At 42.5% G+C, this 21886-nt stretch overlaps 1 protein-coding gene across 1 annotated transcript in view; it reads left to right on the top strand.

The window, feature by feature from the left end:
- Positions 1-21886, top strand: part of LOC109925386 (adenylate cyclase type 2-like) — a 74101-nt gene extending 52215 nt beyond the window's left edge. The window contains exons 6-8 of the mRNA XM_048608635.1: positions 3944-4043; positions 8221-8397; positions 21806-21886. Of these exons, the coding sequence (XP_048464592.1) occupies positions 3944-4043; positions 8221-8397; positions 21806-21886 (358 nt within the window). The remainder of the gene's footprint in view (positions 1-3943; positions 4044-8220; positions 8398-21805) is intronic.

Here is a 21886-nt window from a genome sequence, read left to right as displayed (position 1 = left end):
TTCTGAAGATGGGTCCAGACCCGAAACGTCAGCTTTCCTGCTCCTCTGATGCTGCTTGGCCTGCTGTGTTCATCCAGCTCTATACCTTGTTATCTCAGATTCTCCAGCATCGGCAGTTCCCATTATCCCTGTTTGTAATTTGATGCTTTAAAAAATCCCTAGCATTACATTTTGTTTACTTAAATGAAGCTCCATATCCAGAATTTTACAAGGTACAGGACATGGGCTAGAAATCTAGGGGTTGCAGGGGGCATGAGTTGAAAAATTGGATAGGAAGGCATGGAATACAGGGTCATCTTACCATTGTCACTGGCATTTGACTAATGAATAACCCTTCAGGCCAAATAGGAGCAAGGACTACACCATGGCAGAACCTCCCCATCCCACTCCCGCATTCCCCACTTCCCCTTAGCCTGAGCCTGCCTAACTGACCTTAGTGGGCCAGAACCCACTTACTATGGCTCCAGACTGGTGACCATGCCACAGCTCCAGAACAGGTGCATTTCCAGCTGTGACCACCACTCTTGATGGCGCTGCTGGAGTGGTAGAGCTGCTGGCCCTCATTGCCTGATGGATCAAAAATCCAGTTGGGGCTCACAGAAGCACCTGAAGTTGCATTGCTACAACCACAGAAAATCCAGGCCTGCAACTGTGAACTAATTTTTTTAAGGCCAGAGATATTGTCCAAAAGTAATTGTTATTTAATAAGCTATTCATACTAATACAGTCCTGAATGCCCTTGCTTGTGCACCTCATGGAGGGGTTGATCACATTTACTAAGCTACACTATGTGGAGTGGGGAACCCTGATGCCTTCCCATCTCTGCCCTGATTAAGTCCAGTGCGGAAGGCTCCTGGACGGCCTTCCTACCCTGCTATTAATTGGGCATATAATTCCTAATAAAGACCTTCGGTCCACTGCTGCTGACTTTCAAACAATGGCAGGTGGAGCACTTGCTACGTGAGCAAATGCTGTTGAGTTTGTTTTCAGGATTCCCGTGTACGTCCCCTTGTCAGTACCCTATCAAATAATGAATCATCAGGAAAGGGCAGCAGTTGTGTAGTGGTTATGTCACAGAACTAGTAATCCAGCACCTCAGGTTAATGTTCTGAGAAAGTGGGATTGAATCTTACCATGGCAAATGATGAAATTTGAGTTCATTAAAAATAAATGGTGACTGTGTAACTACGGTTGATTGTCATAAAAATCCATCTGGTTCATTAATGTCCTTTAGGGAAGGAAACTGCCTTCCTTACCTGGTCTGGCTTACATGTAACTCCAGACCCACAGCAATGTGATTGACTCATAACTGCCCTCTGGGCAATTAACAATGGGTGATAAGTGCTAGCCTAGCCAGCAGCACCCACATCCTGTCAATGAAATTTTTAAAAATCGGGGTGCAGGGGGTGAGCTGCAGGCCATTTGTCAATTTCCCTGCCTCCCCACCCCACTCCAGCAAGAGAATCCCCACCCCGTTACCCCATTTCCTCTCTTTTACTTATGGACTGGGTCCCTCACTAAGTTTAAGCCTCTGTGGAAGGACTGCCAGCAGCTACCACTGCTTCCCCAGTGTTGCTGCTTGCACAAAGAGATGCTATCCTCTGAGGGTTTCCAAAGTGGATCCCTAGCCAGGAAAGGCCAGTCAGTCACTGGCCAGCTAAGTGCCTGACTGACTCTTAACATGGGATGAGTCATTTCTGAAGAAAACAGTACAAGATTCTTACAAGCTCTCCAGCTGCAGGGTGGGACTCCTGGCAGCTAGATTAAATTCCACCCTTTATTTGCTTAAAATATTATGTAAATATTTAAATAGGAATTTGCCTTGGGAATACACCAAGAATACAAGCAATGCTGAGAAAGGTTGCTTTTCATCTAAAATGGGAATTATGGTTTGGAAATATAAAATTGTCTCGGGAAGTGAATGGCTCAGAAGAATAGGAATAGGCTTTATTATATATTCATTGAATCTTCTGATTCTAGATAAAGCTGCAGGTTGCATTATCTTTTCAAATGGACCCTGTCCTTGAAAATATTACTGCTGTACAACTGTAAAATGCAATATTCCAATTGTGTATTCTGCATATTGTTTTGATCTGTAGCAGTTTTTACTGCATGTTATAATGCTGACAACACCATGGCTTTAAAAGTATACATTTTAAAATGCTATTTTTGGCCAGTTGTCTGATTGAAGTATAGAGTTGACAGTTTACATGACTGAGAAATCTGTCAGTGGAATTATTTTTTTCAACATAGAGAGTATATATTCTCTTAAGGAGGCATACACCACATAAATAAGTTTGAAGAGCAAATGTGCAAGACTTAGGGCTGAATTTTAATTTTCAGACCCATTCACCCACATGGTGAGCATCTAATCATTTCAGTCCAATACATGACCAAACATGAAGACGATCTGCAGCAATCTCCTATAGCTCCAACATTTAGAGGGACCCTGTTTGGAGCTGGGGACTAAGTGTGGTGTGTCAAAATTTGCAGATGATACTAAGGTGCGTAGTAGAGCAAAGTGTGCAGAAGACAATGAAAGTCTACAGAGGAATATAGATAGTCTAAGTGAGTGGGCAAAGGTCTGGCAGATGGAGTACAATGTTGATAAGTGTGAGTTCATCCATTTTGGTAGGAATAACAGCAAAATGGACAATGTTTTAAATGGTAAAAAATTGCAGCACGCTGCTGTGCAGAGGGACTTGGGTGTCCTTGTGCATGAATCGCTAAAAGTAGGATTGCAGGTGCAGCAGGTAATTAAAAAGGCAAATGGAATTTTGGTCTGCCATTGCTCGAGGGATGGAGTTTAAAAACAGGGAGGCTATGCTGCAGCTGTATCGGGTCCTGGTGAGGCCACACCTGGAGTACTGTGTGCAGTTTTGGTCTCCTTATTTGAGAAGAGGTATACTAGCACTGGAGGGGGTGCAGAGGAGATTCACTCGGTTGATTCCAGAGTTGAGAGGGTTGGATTATGAGGAGAGACTGAGTAGACTGGGATTAAACTCATTGGAATTCAGAGGAATGAGGGGAGATCTTATAGAAACATATAAGATTATGAAGGGAATAGATAAGGTGGAGGTAGGGAGGTTGTTTCCGTTAGCAGGTGAAACTTACTCTAGAGGGCATCGCCTCAAAATAAAGGGAAGCAGATGTAGGACTGAGGTCAGGAGGAACTTCTTCACCCAAAGGGTTGTGAATCTGTGGAATTCCCTGCCCAGTGAAGCAGTTGATGCTACCTTGCTGAATGTTTTTAAGGCAAGGCTAGATAAATTTTTGAACAGTAAAGGAATTAAGGGTTATGGTGAGTGGGCAGGTAAGTGGAGCTGAGTCTCAAAAAGATCAGCCATGATCTTATTAAATGGCGGGGCAGGCTCGAGGGGCCAGATGGCCTACTCCTGCTCCTAGTTCTTATGTTCTTATGTTCTGTCATAAAACATCACAGAAATGTTTTGACAGAGCCAGAATCTGCATAGCACCAGGTTCAGTGTGGTGGGGCTGCATCATATTTCAGATCTGCATCCCTGGTGATAATGATGTGGGCTTTAAAATTCAACAGGGACGTTGTGTTCCCCTGAAAAAGAGGAAGCAGGATGCCTCAGAAAAGAGTTCAGCATGGCTGTAAGTGGAAGAGGAGGTTAGCAGAAGGAATACAGTACTTCTGTCCTGAAGAACAAACTACAAAGGTTCATCTCAGGGCCCCTCACTTACTCTCTTATGCCTACCTCAATGCTCACAGCACCTCCATCTGCCTTGCCTTTTTTATGCTTTGCCACTTCAGCTAAAGCCTAAAGGCTTAAAGTACTTCGGTTCTGCAGAAGGGTCACTAGACCTGAAACGTTAACTCTGTTTTCTCTTCACAGATGCTGCCAGACCTGCTGAGATTTTCTGGCAATTTCTGTTTTTGTTCTCAAAGTACTTGGTCTTGCCTTGCTGCTCAATGCAGACACAAAGCCAGGCAGCTTCTTGTGGTTGTCAGTAGTTATCAGTCAATGATGTGCACATTTTGCAGTATGGCACAACGTGATGCCAATCTGACAGCTGCAGTATTTGGCAAACATATTGCGTGTGCATCAACTGATTGGCCATATCTGAAAGCCCTCAGTCAAGAAATATCTTTCAGTCAGAGGACCTGACACAGTAGGTCAAGGGCAGCCTCCGATATCTGCCCAGGAATTATTGTTACTCATTCATGGGATGTGGGTTTCACTGGCTAGGCCAGCATTTATTCTCCATCCTGATTGCCCAGAGGTCTGTTAAAAGTCAACTACATTGGAGCTGGAGAGATAGGCCTCCAAACGATTTGATTATCAATTAAGTATAACACAGCCACATGGCAGACAACATGGACTAAAATTTTCTTCAGGTCAGCTGCCACTGAAATATGATGATCTGCCCAAAGATGAGTTATAACTCTCTCACTTGTCAGGTTGATATACACCTTTCATCTCACCTGGACCTTTCAAGTGTTTTCAGAATTTGGTGTATGAGGAGGATGAAAACACCTTACAGTTGATGATTCATTCTGAAGATACACTTTTGGACGGTGTGCACCCTTTCCAGCTGAGATATGTACTTCTTTGTAGGGGTGTCAAGAGAGCAGTGAGTCATGACATCATGAATCTGACATCACTGTGAGGAGTTCAAGTGATGGAGACAGGAGAAACAGAGTAGAGGTCTCCATCAGAGGGTGTAGGATCCTCCCAGCTCTTCCTTATCAAATGCAGATGTGAGACATCAGGGTCATCGCTGAAAAGGAGTAGCAGCAGAAAATAGAGAAAATAGCAGCAGAGTTTCTGTCAGCTTTTCCAGCTGTGCTGCACATGATTCTGAAGAGATTGAAAAATCTGTTCAAAGCACGAGTGCCATGGTGTCTACATCTATGTGGTAGATGTAGCTGGCAACCTGGGCCTGACCAATGGCCCATGCACTCAATCTGCCACATTATTAAAGATCTTAAAAACCTCACCTGAGCCATTCAGTAACTTGCTGAAATGCAGCAACAACTCTCCAACTCTTGGTAAGAAGGAATGTGTAGGTAGGCCATGGCAGAGAAGATTGAGCAATAGCAGCATTGTCAAATGGAAGATGCGACTCTCTTCAAAGCAATTCCACTTTGGCTCCTCCTGTTGCTTCTTTTCCTCCTCTGACAAAATGTAGAGTGCATGTCAACTTCCTCTTCCTGAAGTATTAGTCCTTATTGCTGTGCAGTGTTCTGCAAGGAACATACTGAAAAGTGTGCCCAGATCTCTTAAGGCACATAAATTGCGTCTTCAGCAATTCAATTGCTTGTTTAATTACAACTTGTATGACATCTGTTGTAACTTCCCTCGGCATTAGTGTTTGGGCTTCTCACAGGTATCCTTAGGAAGTTGCCCATATCTTCAAAGAGACACTCACTGACTCTGCTTCGAGGTCTGAATATCTGTGGTAGCCTTAGCAGGCACAGGGTGTGTATGTAGCTGTTTCCACGGAATCTGCAGCTCACTTACAGTGTGAAGGAGAGAAATAATGAACCCTAGAGCTGTTTCTGTTTATTTATAAAGTCCAAAAAAAGCTCAGGTTTTGGTATGATACACTTTACAACTATGGCTTTGTAAGATAATTGCACACCACTTGGTCATTTATATTGTACAAACAGATCCGCAACTTTGAACCTGGCCTTATGCAGTATCCAGACCACAACATGTAATAGATTTGGTGGAGAGGGTAGATGGTTACCAGATGAAGTTCAATATAAAGAAGAATAAGCTGATACATTTTTTTAACGTGGAGTGTCAGTATAAAGTGAGTTCTGTTGTGAAGTGTTTGCAGGAGCAGAGAGATCTTGGTGTATATGTGCATAAGTCCATAAAGCTTGCAAGCCAGTTAGAGAGCAATTATTAAAGCATTTATGTATTCTAAGCTTCACTAATAGTGGCCTTGAGTGCAATGGCGGGGAGAGTATGCTCAATTTATCTCGGACACTAGTTATACTTCATCTTGAAGCATTGTGTAAAGTTATGGGTGCCAGACAAGGTAGGTTGAATGGCCTCCTTCTGCACTGCAACAATTATGTGATTCTGGGCCAATGGTTTCAAACTGTCAATTGGGATGGTCTATATTTATTGGCTCCATTGGCTGGAGACCAGTCAGCACAATTGAGAGGCTTCTCAGCCAAAGAACCTGGAGTCCCATAGAGACACAAGCCTCACTGTTTGTATTATCCCTGACCCACCTCCTAATCACTGCTGACATTTATTATGATCTTATGACAGTTGCCAAGCAGCTGAAAATAGAAACAGTTGTTGAAGACAGCTCCTGCATAATCTGGGGTGCCTTGATTGCCATGTGTGCAATTTATGACTCAGAGAAACAGAATTCAAACTCTCACTCATTTCAATGGGCTTCCTTAGAAGCAAAGTGCATTACGTGTTGGGTCTGGCATTGGCATTTGGTCATCTGTGAGATGCACTTGTGTGCAACTGATTTTGAGATCCTACAAACATAACCTCCAAATTCCTGAAGGAGCCAGACATGAAGAAATTAACATCTCTGACCTTGTGACAGCTACAGGCGATGAAGGATGCCATTGTTTTTGGTCCTAACTTCACACTCCTTTCCCAACTACTAATCGCATTCCTCTCCCTTGTAGCTTTCATTAAATTACACTTCTCACAACTTTGGTGCCATATTTGACCCCAAGCTGAGATCCTGACTACATGTCTACCAAAATACTGAGATAACTGATATCCACTTACATAACATCATCTAATTTCATCCCTACCTCAGTTTATCTGCTGCTGAATTCCTCAGGTATGCTTTTGTTATCTCTAAATTTGTCTATTCCAATGCACGATATGGGTTCCATTTTGTATATCCTGCACAAATTTGAGGTCATTTAAAATGCAGTATTTCATTTTTTTAATAATGTTAAGTTCTATTCATCCATCACCCATTTATGATTGCTGTCTTACATTAACTCTCAGTTAATATGTGCTTCAATTTGAAAATTCTCATTCTTTATTTAATCTCCATCCTACCCCCTTTCCCATCACTTCCAGCCTCCTCCAGCCACACGATTGGTGATGCTACCTTGAGTCACCTCAGCCCTAAGCCTCGGAATTCTCTCCCTAAACCTTTCTACGTCTGCCTCTCCTCCTGACCCAGTTTTTGAATATCTGTACAAGTATCACCTTTGACCCAGTTTTTGAATATCTGTACAAGTATCACTTTATATCATTGGTGTCTAATGTTGCATTATGATGCTTCTTCTAGGAGGCTGCAAATGTCCATGCCCACCTGAAGACCATAAGATATAGAGGCAGAATTAAGCCATTTGGCCCATCGTGTCTGCTCCACCATTTGATCATGGCTAATATCTTTCTCAAAAATGTCCACTGAGGCACTGGTGTTCAGGAAGCATATTCTAAGCCTGTATACCCGAGGTTGGGAGATATCCCTTGCTATGAATCAGAGCTCTGTGATTATCTTGTCAGTTATGTGAAGTGGCAGGTGGTTGAGGAGCAAATCACCGGTCCTCCCCTTATTTCTGGGACCCAACAGCTGCATTGGTGACTTCCATGTTGCTTTGAAAATTGAAATCTGGAAAATCCAGTTCAAACACAGCGTTTGCAGAAATGCTCTTCAAAATATGGAACATTCCCTGAAAAGTAGTGAAAGCACGTGCTGTGAGTAGAAGTCTATCACTTGGGCATAAAAGAGTATGTCAGAACACAGTCCTTAAAGAATTTCTTTCCTTTTAATTACTTAGCTTGGTTAAATCCCAATGCCCTCTTGCCTTCTGTTTTCTGACAGGTTTCTCAAAATCTGGGGAACTGAAGTGCAATGCAGTTAAAGTCAGAATCCTTGGTGAAACAAATGCAGCTAATGATTATTTTACTGATGTGGCAGACCTGTCTGTTCCACACAGGTTTCCAGTTTACAGCTAAAGAACTCATTTATGTTAAAAGTTGAACTCCTGCAGCTTTTAAAATGTCTGTATGTGTAAAGAAATGTGGCTCATGGCATAGATTTTTTAAAAATTGGTAAATAGTAATGGTTTAAAAGCTTGATGTTTTGATATAGTGTGCTGGTAACAAGATTTCTTTAAGGCACGTGTGGTCCTAGATCTCCTTAACTTTGTATTCTGGTAATGTGTATTTTCATGAAGACTGTGCAATTAGATTTTGTAACCTTTAGAAAGTGCTGATTTTTTAAATGTCCTCATTTTAAAATTTATAGGTGGAGAGACGTAGCCCTCAACAACATTACAGACATAGACACACTGCAGATGGAGCCAAAATGAGAGCCTCTGTTCGAATGACCAGATACCTGGAGTCCTGGGGAGCAGCCAAACCCTTTGCACATTTACACCATCGAGACAGTATGACAACTGAAAATGGAAAAATCAACACAGTTGTAAGGATGAGCTGGTGTATTTTTTTTGGGAGGCTTTTCTATAATTCTTACTTTTGTTGAAAGCTGATTACTGTACAAAAACAAAACAATTTTAGAGAAGTATCCATAAATAGAAAATCATAAGATTCGTTTGTATATGTACTGTATTGATTGGCACTACTATTGTGTTTATTTGTATGTATTCTTAAATTGCTGCATGGAGCAGCATGGTAGCTGAGTGGTTAGCACTGCTGCCTCACTGCTCGAGGGACCCTGGGTTCGAATCTATCCTTGGGTGACTGTCTGTGTGGAGTTTGCGCGTTCTCCCTGTGTCTGGGTGAGTTTCCTCCAGGTGCTCCAGTTTCCACCTGTAGTCCAAAGGTGTGCACTTTAAGTGGACTGGTCATGGGAAATGTAGGGTTACAGGGATAGAGCAGGGTCTTCGGAGGGTCAGTGCAAACTCAGTGGGCCAAATGGTGATTCTATGTTCTCATATGAGTTTGTAGTACCCCTTACACAGTTTGTGAAGATGCATGCAAATATACAGTTGAAAGCCCATGTAACCAAGGATCCTAACATAAGAGAGTCCTGTATATACAGATCTCCAAGGTTATATAGAATTGCCTGAAAGGAACTTAGGCTGGAGATTTTTGCAGAGGTGGTGGCCAACTGCCCCACTGGCAGAAATATCAGGGCGAGCTCATTTCCGCTGGCTGAGGAGACCATGACTGGATTTTACAGACATTGAGGTTGTGGCTTACCCACAGCCCCTCTCCACCCCACACACACTCCCCATGTGGGAAGAAGTCTCACTACAATGAAATGCTGCCAATCAGAAAGTTGTGGATGACTGGCAGCTCTCCAGTACTGGCATTGTCACAAGGTTTGGTGGCCACCACTGGGACTACAGTCAGTCCTGACAAGGTGTCATGAAGGAATCTGTAAAACTAGGTAGGTTGGAGCAGTTTTGGAGAGGCCACTCTGCCAGGTCCTGGCAAGGTGTTTTACCGTGAATAGAAGACTTAGAAGTTGGAGTAGGAGGTAAGCTTCAACAATGATTTGAATCAGATGTACCTCCGTTGAGTCCATAATCAAACATCCTTCTGCCACCCCAGCCTGTAGCCACATGGCACGAACACCCTGATAAATTATCAGTAGTAGTGGGAAGAGGCCATTAATTAGCCACTTGAAGGCCTCAACTGGCACAAGGATGGATGCACTGCCTGACACATACCTCCAGTAGAGGCCAGCAGGCAACAGGCATAGTGCCCCCTGTCTTTCCATGCAATTTTACATCACCTCTGACAGCCAACCTACTTACATGGGGACATTAATTTCCAGCCTTCAGGTCAATGTTGAGAATGTGACATCCAGGCAGCAATTGTGTCATGAGAATTAAACATTGTTGGAAGAGAAAGGAAGAAATTTCCATTCATATCTAACTTGTTCCTAGCCTGTGGTGCATGATGCTGACAATGAAAAATGTGAGATAAAATTTTATTCTTCAGCATTAAGTATCTCTCAGACACTTAATGCTGGACAGTCCTGGTATCGAGTCAAGAGTTTTCTAGATTAATCTATAATGTTTATATGTCATTTAAATTTAAAGGGACAGCCATGCCTTTTTGAAAGTATGTCAGGTTTCTAGATCTACAACCCTGTTTAAGCCACATCAGTTTTCTATCAGGGCTGGTGAATACCATGATTGAATTGTTTCTCTACAATCCATAATTTGGAGTTGCAGTTGCAACAATATGCAAAATTAAATGGAAAAGACTGAAATCTATGTGTAGCTAGTGTAATGTGGCTGCTCTGAAATGTCATTCTATCCTCTTAAATCAACTGATAGTAATGGGATAATTGTGATTAGAAGTGAATGAAAAGTTTAATGAAGCATCTGAAAAACTGTAAAATGCAAGGAGATACAATCTTTGTCAGAAATTTGTTTACACTAGGGATGGAACATTTTACTCACCAGCTGGGAAAGGGTTAGGTAGAATGGCAGGGGGAGAGGTTTGGGTGAGGGACATAAAATTAAGGGGCATGACATCTGTGGGAGAGTTTTGGTAGCCCTCCTTTGAACGAATTGAGGCTCTGAAGTGAACAGTTACAGTCTACTGAAGGGTCTCCTCCTAGCATTGCTGGTATTTTATGAGCAGTGAGGAGGTGCCCAGACATGTGGTGAAACTACCAGGTAAAACCAAGGGAAAACCTTGCAGCCTTGTTGAGGGTGATATCTTCCCTTTTCAGGGCCCGTTGTCCAATGCAGGTGCCCCTCCCTCACCTACCCACTCTGGTGGACCCTTTCCCAATTGAAAGCAGAGCTTGGCATCTTTCTGACTTTTAAGCTGGGCATCCAGGCCACCACCTCCAAGTAATATTTCACCCCAGGTTTTCCCCGGAACAGAAATCAAAACTGTTTGTAGACCCAAACAGAAATAAGCATGAGTTTCACAGGGATGATTACTTTATTGGTATGAAGATAGGTTTGACAACCAATTAGTGACCACAGAAATGGGAGCAGCAGTGAAAGAACTGAAGTGTTAGCCCACTTTAACTCAACATAGCAACCATTACTGTGGAGACAGTATCACTGCAGCCATGCTTTATTCCAGACCCCAACAAATCACAGAGTCAGTCCTGTTTTTAACGAAGGAATTTCCCTGTCACCTGAAATTACTGTATAGTTCTGTTTTCAAACCTCTGCTTGCCTGGTCAGTTGTTTGCCCATAGACATTGGCAAGTCATCCCTTGAATGCTAAAAATCCAATCATTTCCCTTTTAAGACCTCCACCATATTTCAGCCTCTGATTAATTCTTCCTTCAAGTTGGATGTTCATAATTTTTGACAGCCAGTATAGATCATTAATGAACAAATTTACACACTCTCCTGCTTACTGGAAGTGCTAATTATACTTCAACAACGGTGTTTTTTGAAAGCTTGAAGTAGACATTGAATGTTTTAAGTACTTCGACAGATTCAGCTATTTCCTTGTGAATCCCTTGTCTGACAAGAATGCCATCTGCACAATCTCCCATGGCCTAGAAAAGAGTACTGACCTGCTCCTTACGACGCTTTGCAGCTTGTGATGTGATGCCTTGTAAATGCCAATTCAACCACTGTTCAGTGATAGTAGGAACTGCAGATGCTGGAGAATCTGAGATAACGAGGTGTAGAGCTGGATGAACACAGCAGGCCAAGCAGCATCATAGGAGCAGGAAGGGTCTTTCTGATGAAAGGTCTAGACCCTAAACGTCAGCCTTCCTGCTCCTATGCTGCTGCTTGGCCTGCTGTGTTCATCCAGCTCTACACCTTGTTATCTCAACCACTGTTCATTTTGATTTGGACTTGCTCGCATCACTCGGGTAATGGCAATTACTTCTCCATACTGTCTGTGTTCTGTTGCTGCTCTCTGCATGCTGTCTGATTGCTGGCTGTTCTTCAATGCTGGAATCTGTTCACCTGTTGCCACCATCTGCTAATCTATTTGCATCCAGAGACATAAAGATTGCAGGAATCTTGATTGTTGACAAACATCTCCCTTCATTTAAATGTGGTGAAAAACTAACAAAGTTTGTGTTTTCCTTGGAATACAGATGGCTGTGTAGGGTTATAAAACATCAAAGGAAGCCTGGGTCATTGGATCCTCAACCTGAAAGCATTCCTCAGTCAATTAGACAATTTGCCCCAGGTCCATGTGACAGCCAAAGCCTCCATTTCAATCATTGCAGACCTTTGCTCTGCCATTCATGTATGCAGTTTTAATACAGTATCAAAGCTTTTGCTTGTGGAATATCTGACCAAAATTCCTTGTTGTATTCTTTATGCATTCCATGGATTCAATAGGCTTACGAAGTCTATAGTGGTCAATATTATCTTCTTCTTATTCTACTCCACAAGCCCTCTGTGTCATCAGGGACTGTGTTGTGTTGTAATTTGAAAATAAACAAGACTGTTGGAAGTATCCAATATCACCATCATAAGAATCATCTGCACCCCCTGTCAGACCATTGGCATTGCCTTCTTGCAATGCAAGTATTTTAGAATGCACATCCCACTTTTTCCCTGACTGGTGGGCTTTTTTAGTGGGTAGAGTGGACATCTTTGGTTCAATCCAACTAATAGGCAGAGTTTGCCCAAAATTACATCCTGTTTTTGTGCTGTATGTGTGGCCTGCCTGGTGTGTTGGACTGACTTCTCCAACATTAAGTTTTCTTTAATACAGAATACTGGAGAAATTCAGCAGGTTTGACAGCATCTGTAGAGAGAGAAACAGTTAATATTTTTCAAGTCTGGTATGACTTTTCTTCTAAGTTTATTTAGACTGCAAAAAGTCAGATTTTATTGTTGATGACAACAACTACTATTCAAAATTAAATAAGCTCACTCTTCAGCATGTTGTAACTGCATGAACTAACCAATCTTTATAAATCATTATTAACGGAGTCTGCTGATTCTCCAGGCTTCTGGACCACAGGTTGAACTGGACACATTGAAAAGCAAGGTTTTTCCTGGGGATAAAATAGACATTGCATGCTGGTGGGATTGACTGAAAGTCTCTGAGATCTTGCAAACACCTTGTCTGAGAGGGACATTTTCTGCAATGAGGGCTTATTGCATACAGGAAAGTTCTGACCTGGAGCTGCTGTTGCTTCAAATGGAGGCGTGAAGCAATCAATCCACCTGCATTGGTCCTTTGGTGATACTTAAGGGCTGTGGCAGGAGCAGTGACTGCACAGCTAGTGTTGTCATGGCTACCAACTGACTTGCCTGCTACATCAGCATATTCAACTTAAAGTATTTGGGCAGTCTTCTCAAACTGTTTTTACGAGATTCTTCAGAGGGAAATGCCACATACTCTAGATGGATGTCTCTACCAGTACCACCATGTTTTTGGTATGGGTTTGTCTGTTCAGATAAACTCTGACCTGTCCTGGAGATGTTTCCTTGAATAGTATTTATTTACACTATATTCATGATGATCTTTCAGGAGACATATTTGCCCTGAATTACTGTAGCTACCACTTCTAGCACAGTCTTGATCTCTGATGACGACTAAAATTACTGTTAAATCGCAGCATATGCTCAGTGACTTTCTATATATTCTTTAAAGCCTGGCTGTACAACTAGGAGCACCTGCCATTGGGCATAGAGGACAGCAGTGCCTTTATCTCCCTCTCTTTTGTCCTTGCAGGAGGAATGGCCACATAATGTCTGAGAGAGGGCCAAACAATTGGAGGGTATCCTTTCTTCAGATCATCCCACTAATGGAGAAGCAAGTGATTTAAGTAGCCAGGCTTGGTGATCATAGGCAAGTTGGGCCCTGATGAAATGGGCACTCATGGCAGAGATTACGACCACAGAGGACATTGTTCTTATTAAGGCAATAAGATATCGAACACTGAATTGCCCAGCGCAGAAGAGGCTTCTACTGTCCAAGACTTGTGTTCTTGATCCCTTTTTGTGTAACCCACAAATGTTGATGCAACCCTAGAAGAGCTTCTCTCTCATCATCACTGAGCCAAGAGGAATATCTATGATCCAGAGATGCACCATCACATCTTAACTGTGCACTATTCTTATACAGTCACTCCCTTGGCTCAACATCTGCAGTTTGATAGATGAGAACTCAGTGAGTGGTACAGCATTAGTGCGCAGGAAGAGGCGGCAATGTCACAAGGTCTTCAAATGAGCATCATTATTTCCTGCCAATCTACTGCTTTTCCCCCATACTTTTGCACATTATTTCATCCAACACCCTCCATACTGTTTCCATTCAACCTGATTCCACCTCACTTCCAGGCAGTGCATTCCATATCCAAAATACTCACTGTGCAAAAATATTTTTTTCTCACCTCTCATCTGCATCTTTTGCAAATCATTTTGAATTTTTACTCTCTGGTTCTTAATTCTTTTATGTGCAGAAATAGTTTCTTTCAATCTTCTCTATCCAGCCGCCTCATGATTTTGAAAACTTTTATCAAAGTTCCTCTTAGGCTTCATCTATCCAAGGAGAACAGTTTCAACTTCTTCAGTCTATCCTCATAACTGAAATCTTTCATCTCTGAGACAATTCTTATGTACCATTTCTGCAATCTTTCTGATGTATCCACATCCTTCCTGTAATGTGGCACCCAAAACTGTGCACAATACTCCAGCTGAGATTTAACAAGTGACTTGTACAAGTTCAAAATCACCTCCTTGGTCTTGTATTCTATGCTTCCAATTAAAAAAGCCAAGGATATTGTTTGGTTTATTAATTGCTCTATCAACCTGTCCCACTGCCTTTCAGGATCTGTGCATGGATAAGCCCTGAAGGGAGTGCAGGTCCCTCATGCCTGCACTCCCTTCAAATTTGAAACCTTTATTTCTTATTGTCTTTCAATGTTCTTCTTACTAAAATGCACCACCTCACACTTCTTTGCGTTGAGCCTCATCTGCTACCTATCTGCCCCTGCCACTATATTATTGACATTCTACACTGTCTTCCTCACAGTTTACAATTCTTCCACATATCATAATCTGCAGACTTTGAAATTGTCCCCTGCGCACCAAGATGAATATGTTTTACCTGAATACAAGGATCCCAATACTGACCCATGGGGAATTCCACTAAACATCTTCCTCCAATGCAAAAAAAACTCTTGACCACTGTTTTTTCTGATGAAGGGTCTAGGCCCGAAACGTCAGCCTCTCTGCTCCTATGATGCTGCTTGGCCTGCTGTGTTCAACCAGCCCTGCACCTTGTTGTCTCTTGACCACTACTCTCTGTTTCCTTTCACTCAGTCAGTTTTGTACCCATGTTGCAACTGTCCCCTTTATTCTGTGGCCTATAACATTACTCGCAAGTTTGTTGTGTGGCATTATATCAAATGCCTTCTGGAAGTCCATGAATGCTATATCAGCAGTGTTACCCTCATTGACCTGTTCTGCAATCCTTTAAAAAAACTCCAGCAAGTTAGTTAATTATTCTTCCCTTGAGAAATCCATGCTGGCTTCTCCTAATCAGCCATCTTTTCCCGCATGACCACTAAATCTAACCTGAGTACTTGTTTCTAGAATGTTCCTTACCGTTTATCTTTATGACCATCTGCTTGGTGAGTTATACAATCTTGTAGCACTGGTTTTTGGTCATCCTATGTAGATTTATCCTCAATGGTTGATCCAGTGTTGAGAGTATGGCCTCTAGGTGCTTTCTGTCCTTTGTCCTTTTCTTCTGCCATCCTGATGCCCAATCACCACTAAATGCAAAAGATGAGTTACTCTTCTATTGCCAGTTGATGCCTCTTGAGTGGTCAGGTAGCTTCCCAATTATCAGGTTTGCCTACTACTCATTCTCCAAATTCCCACGCTCTTTATTGTTCATTCTCCGTGCCCCCTCATATATTGTACACTACTCATTCTCTGCACACTCCACCACACTGCCTGTACACTTGCTGCTCATTCTCCACGGCCCCACACTGAGGTTGTTAACTTGCTTGCCAAGCTGGCTTGCTTTCATTCAGACGTTTCATCACCATGCTAGGTAACATCATCAGTGAGGCCTTCGATGAAGCGATATTGTTCTACTCCACTTGGAATTTATACTGTTTGGTCTGTTATAGTGAGTAGTGTCATTTCTGGTTTTGTTCTGTATGGGTGTACCTAGCCTGGTGACGAAACATCTGAATGAAAACAAGCTAGCTCGGCAACAAGTCGACAACCTCACCCACAACCCGTACTACAAATCTTTACTAAAACCTTAAACACCTATGGGCGCAACACACTAAAAATTGCCCGACAATGGGAAATTTTCACCAACTGACTGAGCTCTACCTGTGAACAACTTCACTTTCTCCACAAATGCCTCAGGAACCAGGTACTGCCCCACAGCGTGAAGTACAAACCTCCACTCAACAACCCAGAGGCACACAAAATAGCTGAACAGAATGGACGCAGAATGCTATGGGTAATGATTAATGATGCCCATAACCGACTCTACAAGTACAAACGGGAAATTTCACGACAAAAATCACAGTATCTAAACACTTTGGATCAGCAATGGGCTACAAACCTAGAACTGGCCATCACCATCAATCAACACAGGACTAAAACTAAGAAGAGACACAAGCTACAGGAGAAACTTGCCGAACTGATCCACCACAAAGACAAGGACAACAACAAACCGGACACATGGATAAGAAACCTATCCAGCAGATGACTCACAGAAACTGAGAAAGCTGTCTTATTACGCGGACTGAACTATAACCACAAAGATGCGAACAGAACAGACTTCATGGCCACCCTGGAGGCTACGTTAAAAGACAACAGACTCACAGACGAAACACAACAAGCCATCCAACAAATGACAATGCCCACACTAAACTGGAAGAACGAATGGGACACCCTGAACACATAAGAGAGAAAAGCACTAGATAAACTCAAGAAAGCCAAGAACATTATAATCCTACCAGTGGACAAAAGGCGCATGACCGTCATTATGAACAAACCGGACTACGCTGAGAAAGCACAAGCACTGCTTGCAGATACAAACACTTACCAACAGATGGCGATAGACCGGACACCGCAGCTAGGTAATAGGATCACCCAGACACTGAAGAGACTAAAAGATGCAAGACAGATAACCAAAATGGACTACATGAGAATGAAACCAGAAGGCATGAACACCCCCCGCTTCTATGGCCTTCCTAAAGTACACAAACAGACATCCCCCTCAGACGTATTGTCTTCCTACCAGGCACAACTTCACACAAACTGGCCAACGACCTACAACAGAGACTGAAACACCTAGTCGACGGATCACCCCATTCCATCCACTCAACCCAAGAATTTCTCAACACCTTCAAGAACATAAAATTCAGTGACAACGAGATTATGTCATCCTTCAATGTCACATCAGTTGGTATCCCACTAGCCAAAGAAACATTGGCCACATTACCAGATGAAGCAGGAACACAGACCAGCAGCTCCATCAACAATGACAACATACTCAAACTACTAGACTTGTGCCTCACCACACACTTCCTCTTTAATAGTCAAGTATACAAACAGATCAATAGCAAATCCATGGGGTCACCGATGTCAGAACTCATCGCAGAGGCAGTCATGCAAAGACTAGAACTCACTACCCTCCCCCGCATTCAACCTAACTGTGGACGACACATTTGTCATTATTAATGCACCAAACTAGAACAGATCCACCACCTCATCAAAAACATATTGGCCGGGATTAAATTCACAAGAGAAGAAGAAAACAACAATTCTGTTTCTGGACGTCAGAGTTGAAAGTATGACGAACGGGGAGTTCCAAACCTCAGTATACAGGAAAGCAACCCACACTGACCAAATCCTCAACTTCCACAGCAACCAACGTCCACAAACAAAGCTGTATTAGGACACATTTTAAACGGGCCACCACTCACTGCAACACGCCAGAACTATGCAAGAAAGAGGAAGAGTACCAATACAAAATCTTCACTATAAACGGATAACCCGCAACTTCATCCACAGGGGCCCACTAAATAGGCAGCGACAGGAGGACACAGTATGCCCTAACACACTGACCACAGTGCCCTACATCAAGAACATATTAGAACTGACAATGAGACTCCTATGACCACTAGGAATCATGGTAGCACACAAGCCCACAGGCACTCTACGACAAGCACTCACAAGGATTAAAGACCCCATTCCCAAAACATGAAGAACAATGTAGTTTATAAAATACCATGCAACGACTGCAACAAGCATTACATTGGACAGACAGGAAGGAAACTATCCGTCAGAAAACGAACATCAGCCGGCAGCGAAACAGCACGACGAACTCCCCTTAATATCAGTACAGTCAGACAATGAAGGCCATCAATTTAAATAGGACAAGGTAACCATAGTAGTCCAAGCCAAACATAGACACGCATGGGAATTCCTAGAGGCATGGTTCTCCACCCATAATGCAATCAACAAACACATAGAATTGGACCCCATATACAAACCCATACAGAACAAAACTGGAAATGACACTACTCACCATAACAGACCAGACAGTATAAATTCCAAGCGGAGTAGAACAACATCGCTTCATCAGAGGCCTCACTGATGATATCATGTAACGTCGTGATGAAATATCTGAACAAAAACAAGCCAGCTTGGTGAGCCAGTCAACAACCTCATCCACAACCTGAGCTACAAATCTTTGCTAAAACCTTAAAAATCCCCCACACAGTCTGTATACTTACTGCTTATTCTCTACATGCCTCCACAGTGTCCGTACATTTACTGCTTATTCTCTCTCAGACTATCCATACACTTGGTGTTCATTCTCTACACCGTCTACACTACACCCAAGACACTTGTTTGTCAATGGCCTTGTCCCCTTAAACACTTTCCATTCTTTTCAGGTAATTCCCTGTGTGACCTTTCTGGCTCCCTGCTGTGTACCAGCCTCCCTTAACCTGATTTGTCCCAGACAAGCAGTGGAATCCTTGCACTTCTATGAAAATCCTATGCACCACCTTCCCACCACACATTGATGAATTTTTGAGGAACTTCTTCACCAGCTTAATCAAATTCGTTAAGATCTGATTGATTAAGATCACCGGGGCGGCCCGGTGGCTCAGTGGTTAGCACTGCTGCCTCACAGCACCAGGGACCTTGGTTCAATTCCACTCTTGGGTGATTGTCTGTGTGGAGTTTGCACATTCCCCCTGTGTCTGCGAGGGTTTTCTCCAGGTGCTCCGGTTTCCTCCCACAGTCCAAAAATGTGCGGGTTAGGTGGATTGGCCACATTAAATTGCCCGTAGTGTTCAGGGATGTGTAGATTAGGTGGGTTATAGGGGGATGGGTCTGGGTGGGATGCTCTGTGGGTCGGTGTGGACTTGTTGGGCTGAAGGGCCTGTTTCCACACTGTAGGGATTCTATGATTCTATGATCAGACAATGTCCTCCCCCAAACCTCAGTGAATGTGTCTGGCACTGAGAGGAGTGTCAGGAAACCTCATGCTGCCAGTGCAGGTAATTTGGAGTCTCAATCACCGCCTTGCATACACCCAATTGGATCTAAGATTCCAGCCATAGTGTTTGCATTTTAATCTTTCTGCTACACTATTCAGTGTTAGCATATTCTGAAGCCTAAGAGTGCAATGAGAGAAATACTAACCATTAAAAAAAAGATAAGCTTTTAAGAGAAATTTACTCAAGTGTCAACTTAAAATATTTAACAAGCATGGGATGATGTTTAAATACAAGGATTGTCTAGGTTCATTTGGCTTTTCTTATAAATTCCATTTCTCATTTGGAGAGCAAGAAATAATACAAGATGAAATGATTGTAAATCTACTGTGTAGCCGGTAACTATAAATACATGAGCTGACTGATGTGGCTTGCCTCATTTTGGTAACAGCAGGCTTCTATTCATGCTGTGCTGTGAAGTGATTAGATGTGAGCTTTCATTTATGAATCCCATACACAAAATTTAAATTTTATCTCAATCACTGTAGGGATGAATGGAAAATCAGAAGCTTTATACTATGTTGACTACCTACTTTGGGATTAATGCGAAGCAGGGGTCGAGGGGTTTAGGGCAGAGAGAACATGAAGTCTAACTTTAAAAATAAGAAGATGGACAAAATAATGGTGTTTCTAACTGAATTCAAGACAAAAAAACAAGTTTCTGGATTAAGTGGCTATAACCAACGATCATTGCAAACTGAAAATATCCAGGTAGGACTGAGAAATAGAAGCTTAAATTCCAAAACTCTAAGGCCATGAGTTACAGGAGCAGAATTAGGACATTCAGCCCAATAAGTCTGCTCTGCCTTTCGATCATGGCCTATATGTTTCTCAACTACGTTCTCCAGCCTTCTCTCTGTAACCCTCGACCCCCTAACGAATCAAGAACCTATCCATCTTTGTCTTAAAGATACTCAGTGACTTGACCCCTGTAACTTTTTGTGGCAATGAATTCCACAGATTCACCACTCTCTAGCTAAAGAAATTCCTCCTCATCTCAGTTCTAAAGGGCTGTTCTTTTACTCTGAGGCTGTGCTGTTGGGTCCGGGTCTCTGCTACTAGTGAAAACAACTTTTCCACGTCCACTCTATCCAGGCCTCTCAGTATTTTAGTTTAAATGAGATCCCCACCACTGTCTTTCTAAACCGCATCAAGTACAGACTCAGAGTGCTCAACCACTCCTCATATTGACTAGCCCTTCATACCCGGGATCATTCTCGTGAACCTCCTCTAGACTCCCTCCAAGGCTAGCACATCCTTCGTTAGATATGGAGCCCAAAACTGCTCACAATATGCCAAATGTGGTCTGACCAGAGCTTTGTACAGCCTTAGCAGTACATCCCTGATCTGGTAAGCTAGCCCTACTGAAATGAATGCTAACATTGCATTTGCCTTCATAACTGCCAACTAAACCTTCATGGAAACCCTAAGAGAATCCTGAACTAGGACTCCTAAGTCCCTTTGTGCTTCAGAATTCTGATGGCTTTCCCAATTTAGAAGATAGTCTACATCGTTACTACCAAATTGCATAACCTTACACTTTTCCACAACGTATTTCATCTGCCACTTCTTTGCCCACTCTCTTAGCCTGTCCAAGTCCTCTGTAGTCTCCCTCAACACTACTTGTCTACCTACCTTTATGTCCTGTGCAAACTTCTCAACAATTCACTCAGTTCCTTTGTCCATATTGTTAATGTATAATGTGAATAGTTGTGGTCCCAACACTTACCCCTCGGAACTCCACTAATCACTGGCTGCCAGGGCAGTAGCAATGCAATGGAACACAACACTTGTCTGCCATCTGCTAATGCTGTAGGCCTGCCCCATGCTATGAAATAATAACACTATTAAAAGATCAGAGTGCTGCTGTATAGATGCTGAAGTAATATCTGGCAGGAAGTTTGAAGAGCAACTGTGCAGGATCAGTGATGGGAGTGAAGCCTAGAAAAGGTTAAAGGGAAAATGCAAGTTTTTTTTAGTTAATGTTCCTAACGATGCAACTGGCTAATTTGAGTAGTTAATTGAACCCCTCTGCAATAATTTGCTTTTCTCCAGTACAGTACTAGAGCCTTATTAATCCCTAAGTGGAAATCATGCTAGCTGTGTTGGCCTATTGGGGTCATAATTGATGGGTTCCACTCATAGTCCTGAACACCCACAGGTAGCCTCCCAAAGCATAGACTTGCCACTCAGCTGAACTACCTCTTCCCTATAGAAATTTGGGACGTTATACGTATGAAGTTAAAAAAAATTAGATTGAGTGCTGCCCCAAATTTCAGATTCAATAAATTTCAGCCCCAGAGGGCTGAGAATGTTTTTAAAAAACAGTGATATTGTATCAAATTTGTGACAAAATAGTGTTTTGTTACTGGTTTGATCTTTTTCAAGATAACAATGATGAAATAATATTCTACTTTTGCAGGATGTACCTATGGTTCAGTACCATTTTCATCGACGCACAGAAAGGTTAGTGTCTGATATCCTACTTCATATACAGCTTTGA

This window comes from Rhincodon typus, chromosome 2, assembly GCF_021869965.1.
Source record: "Rhincodon typus isolate 14 chromosome 2, sRhiTyp1.1, whole genome shotgun sequence".
Taxonomy (NCBI): Eukaryota; Metazoa; Chordata; class Chondrichthyes; order Orectolobiformes; family Rhincodontidae; genus Rhincodon; species Rhincodon typus.
This window is presented reverse-complemented; position numbering and strand designations above follow the sequence as displayed.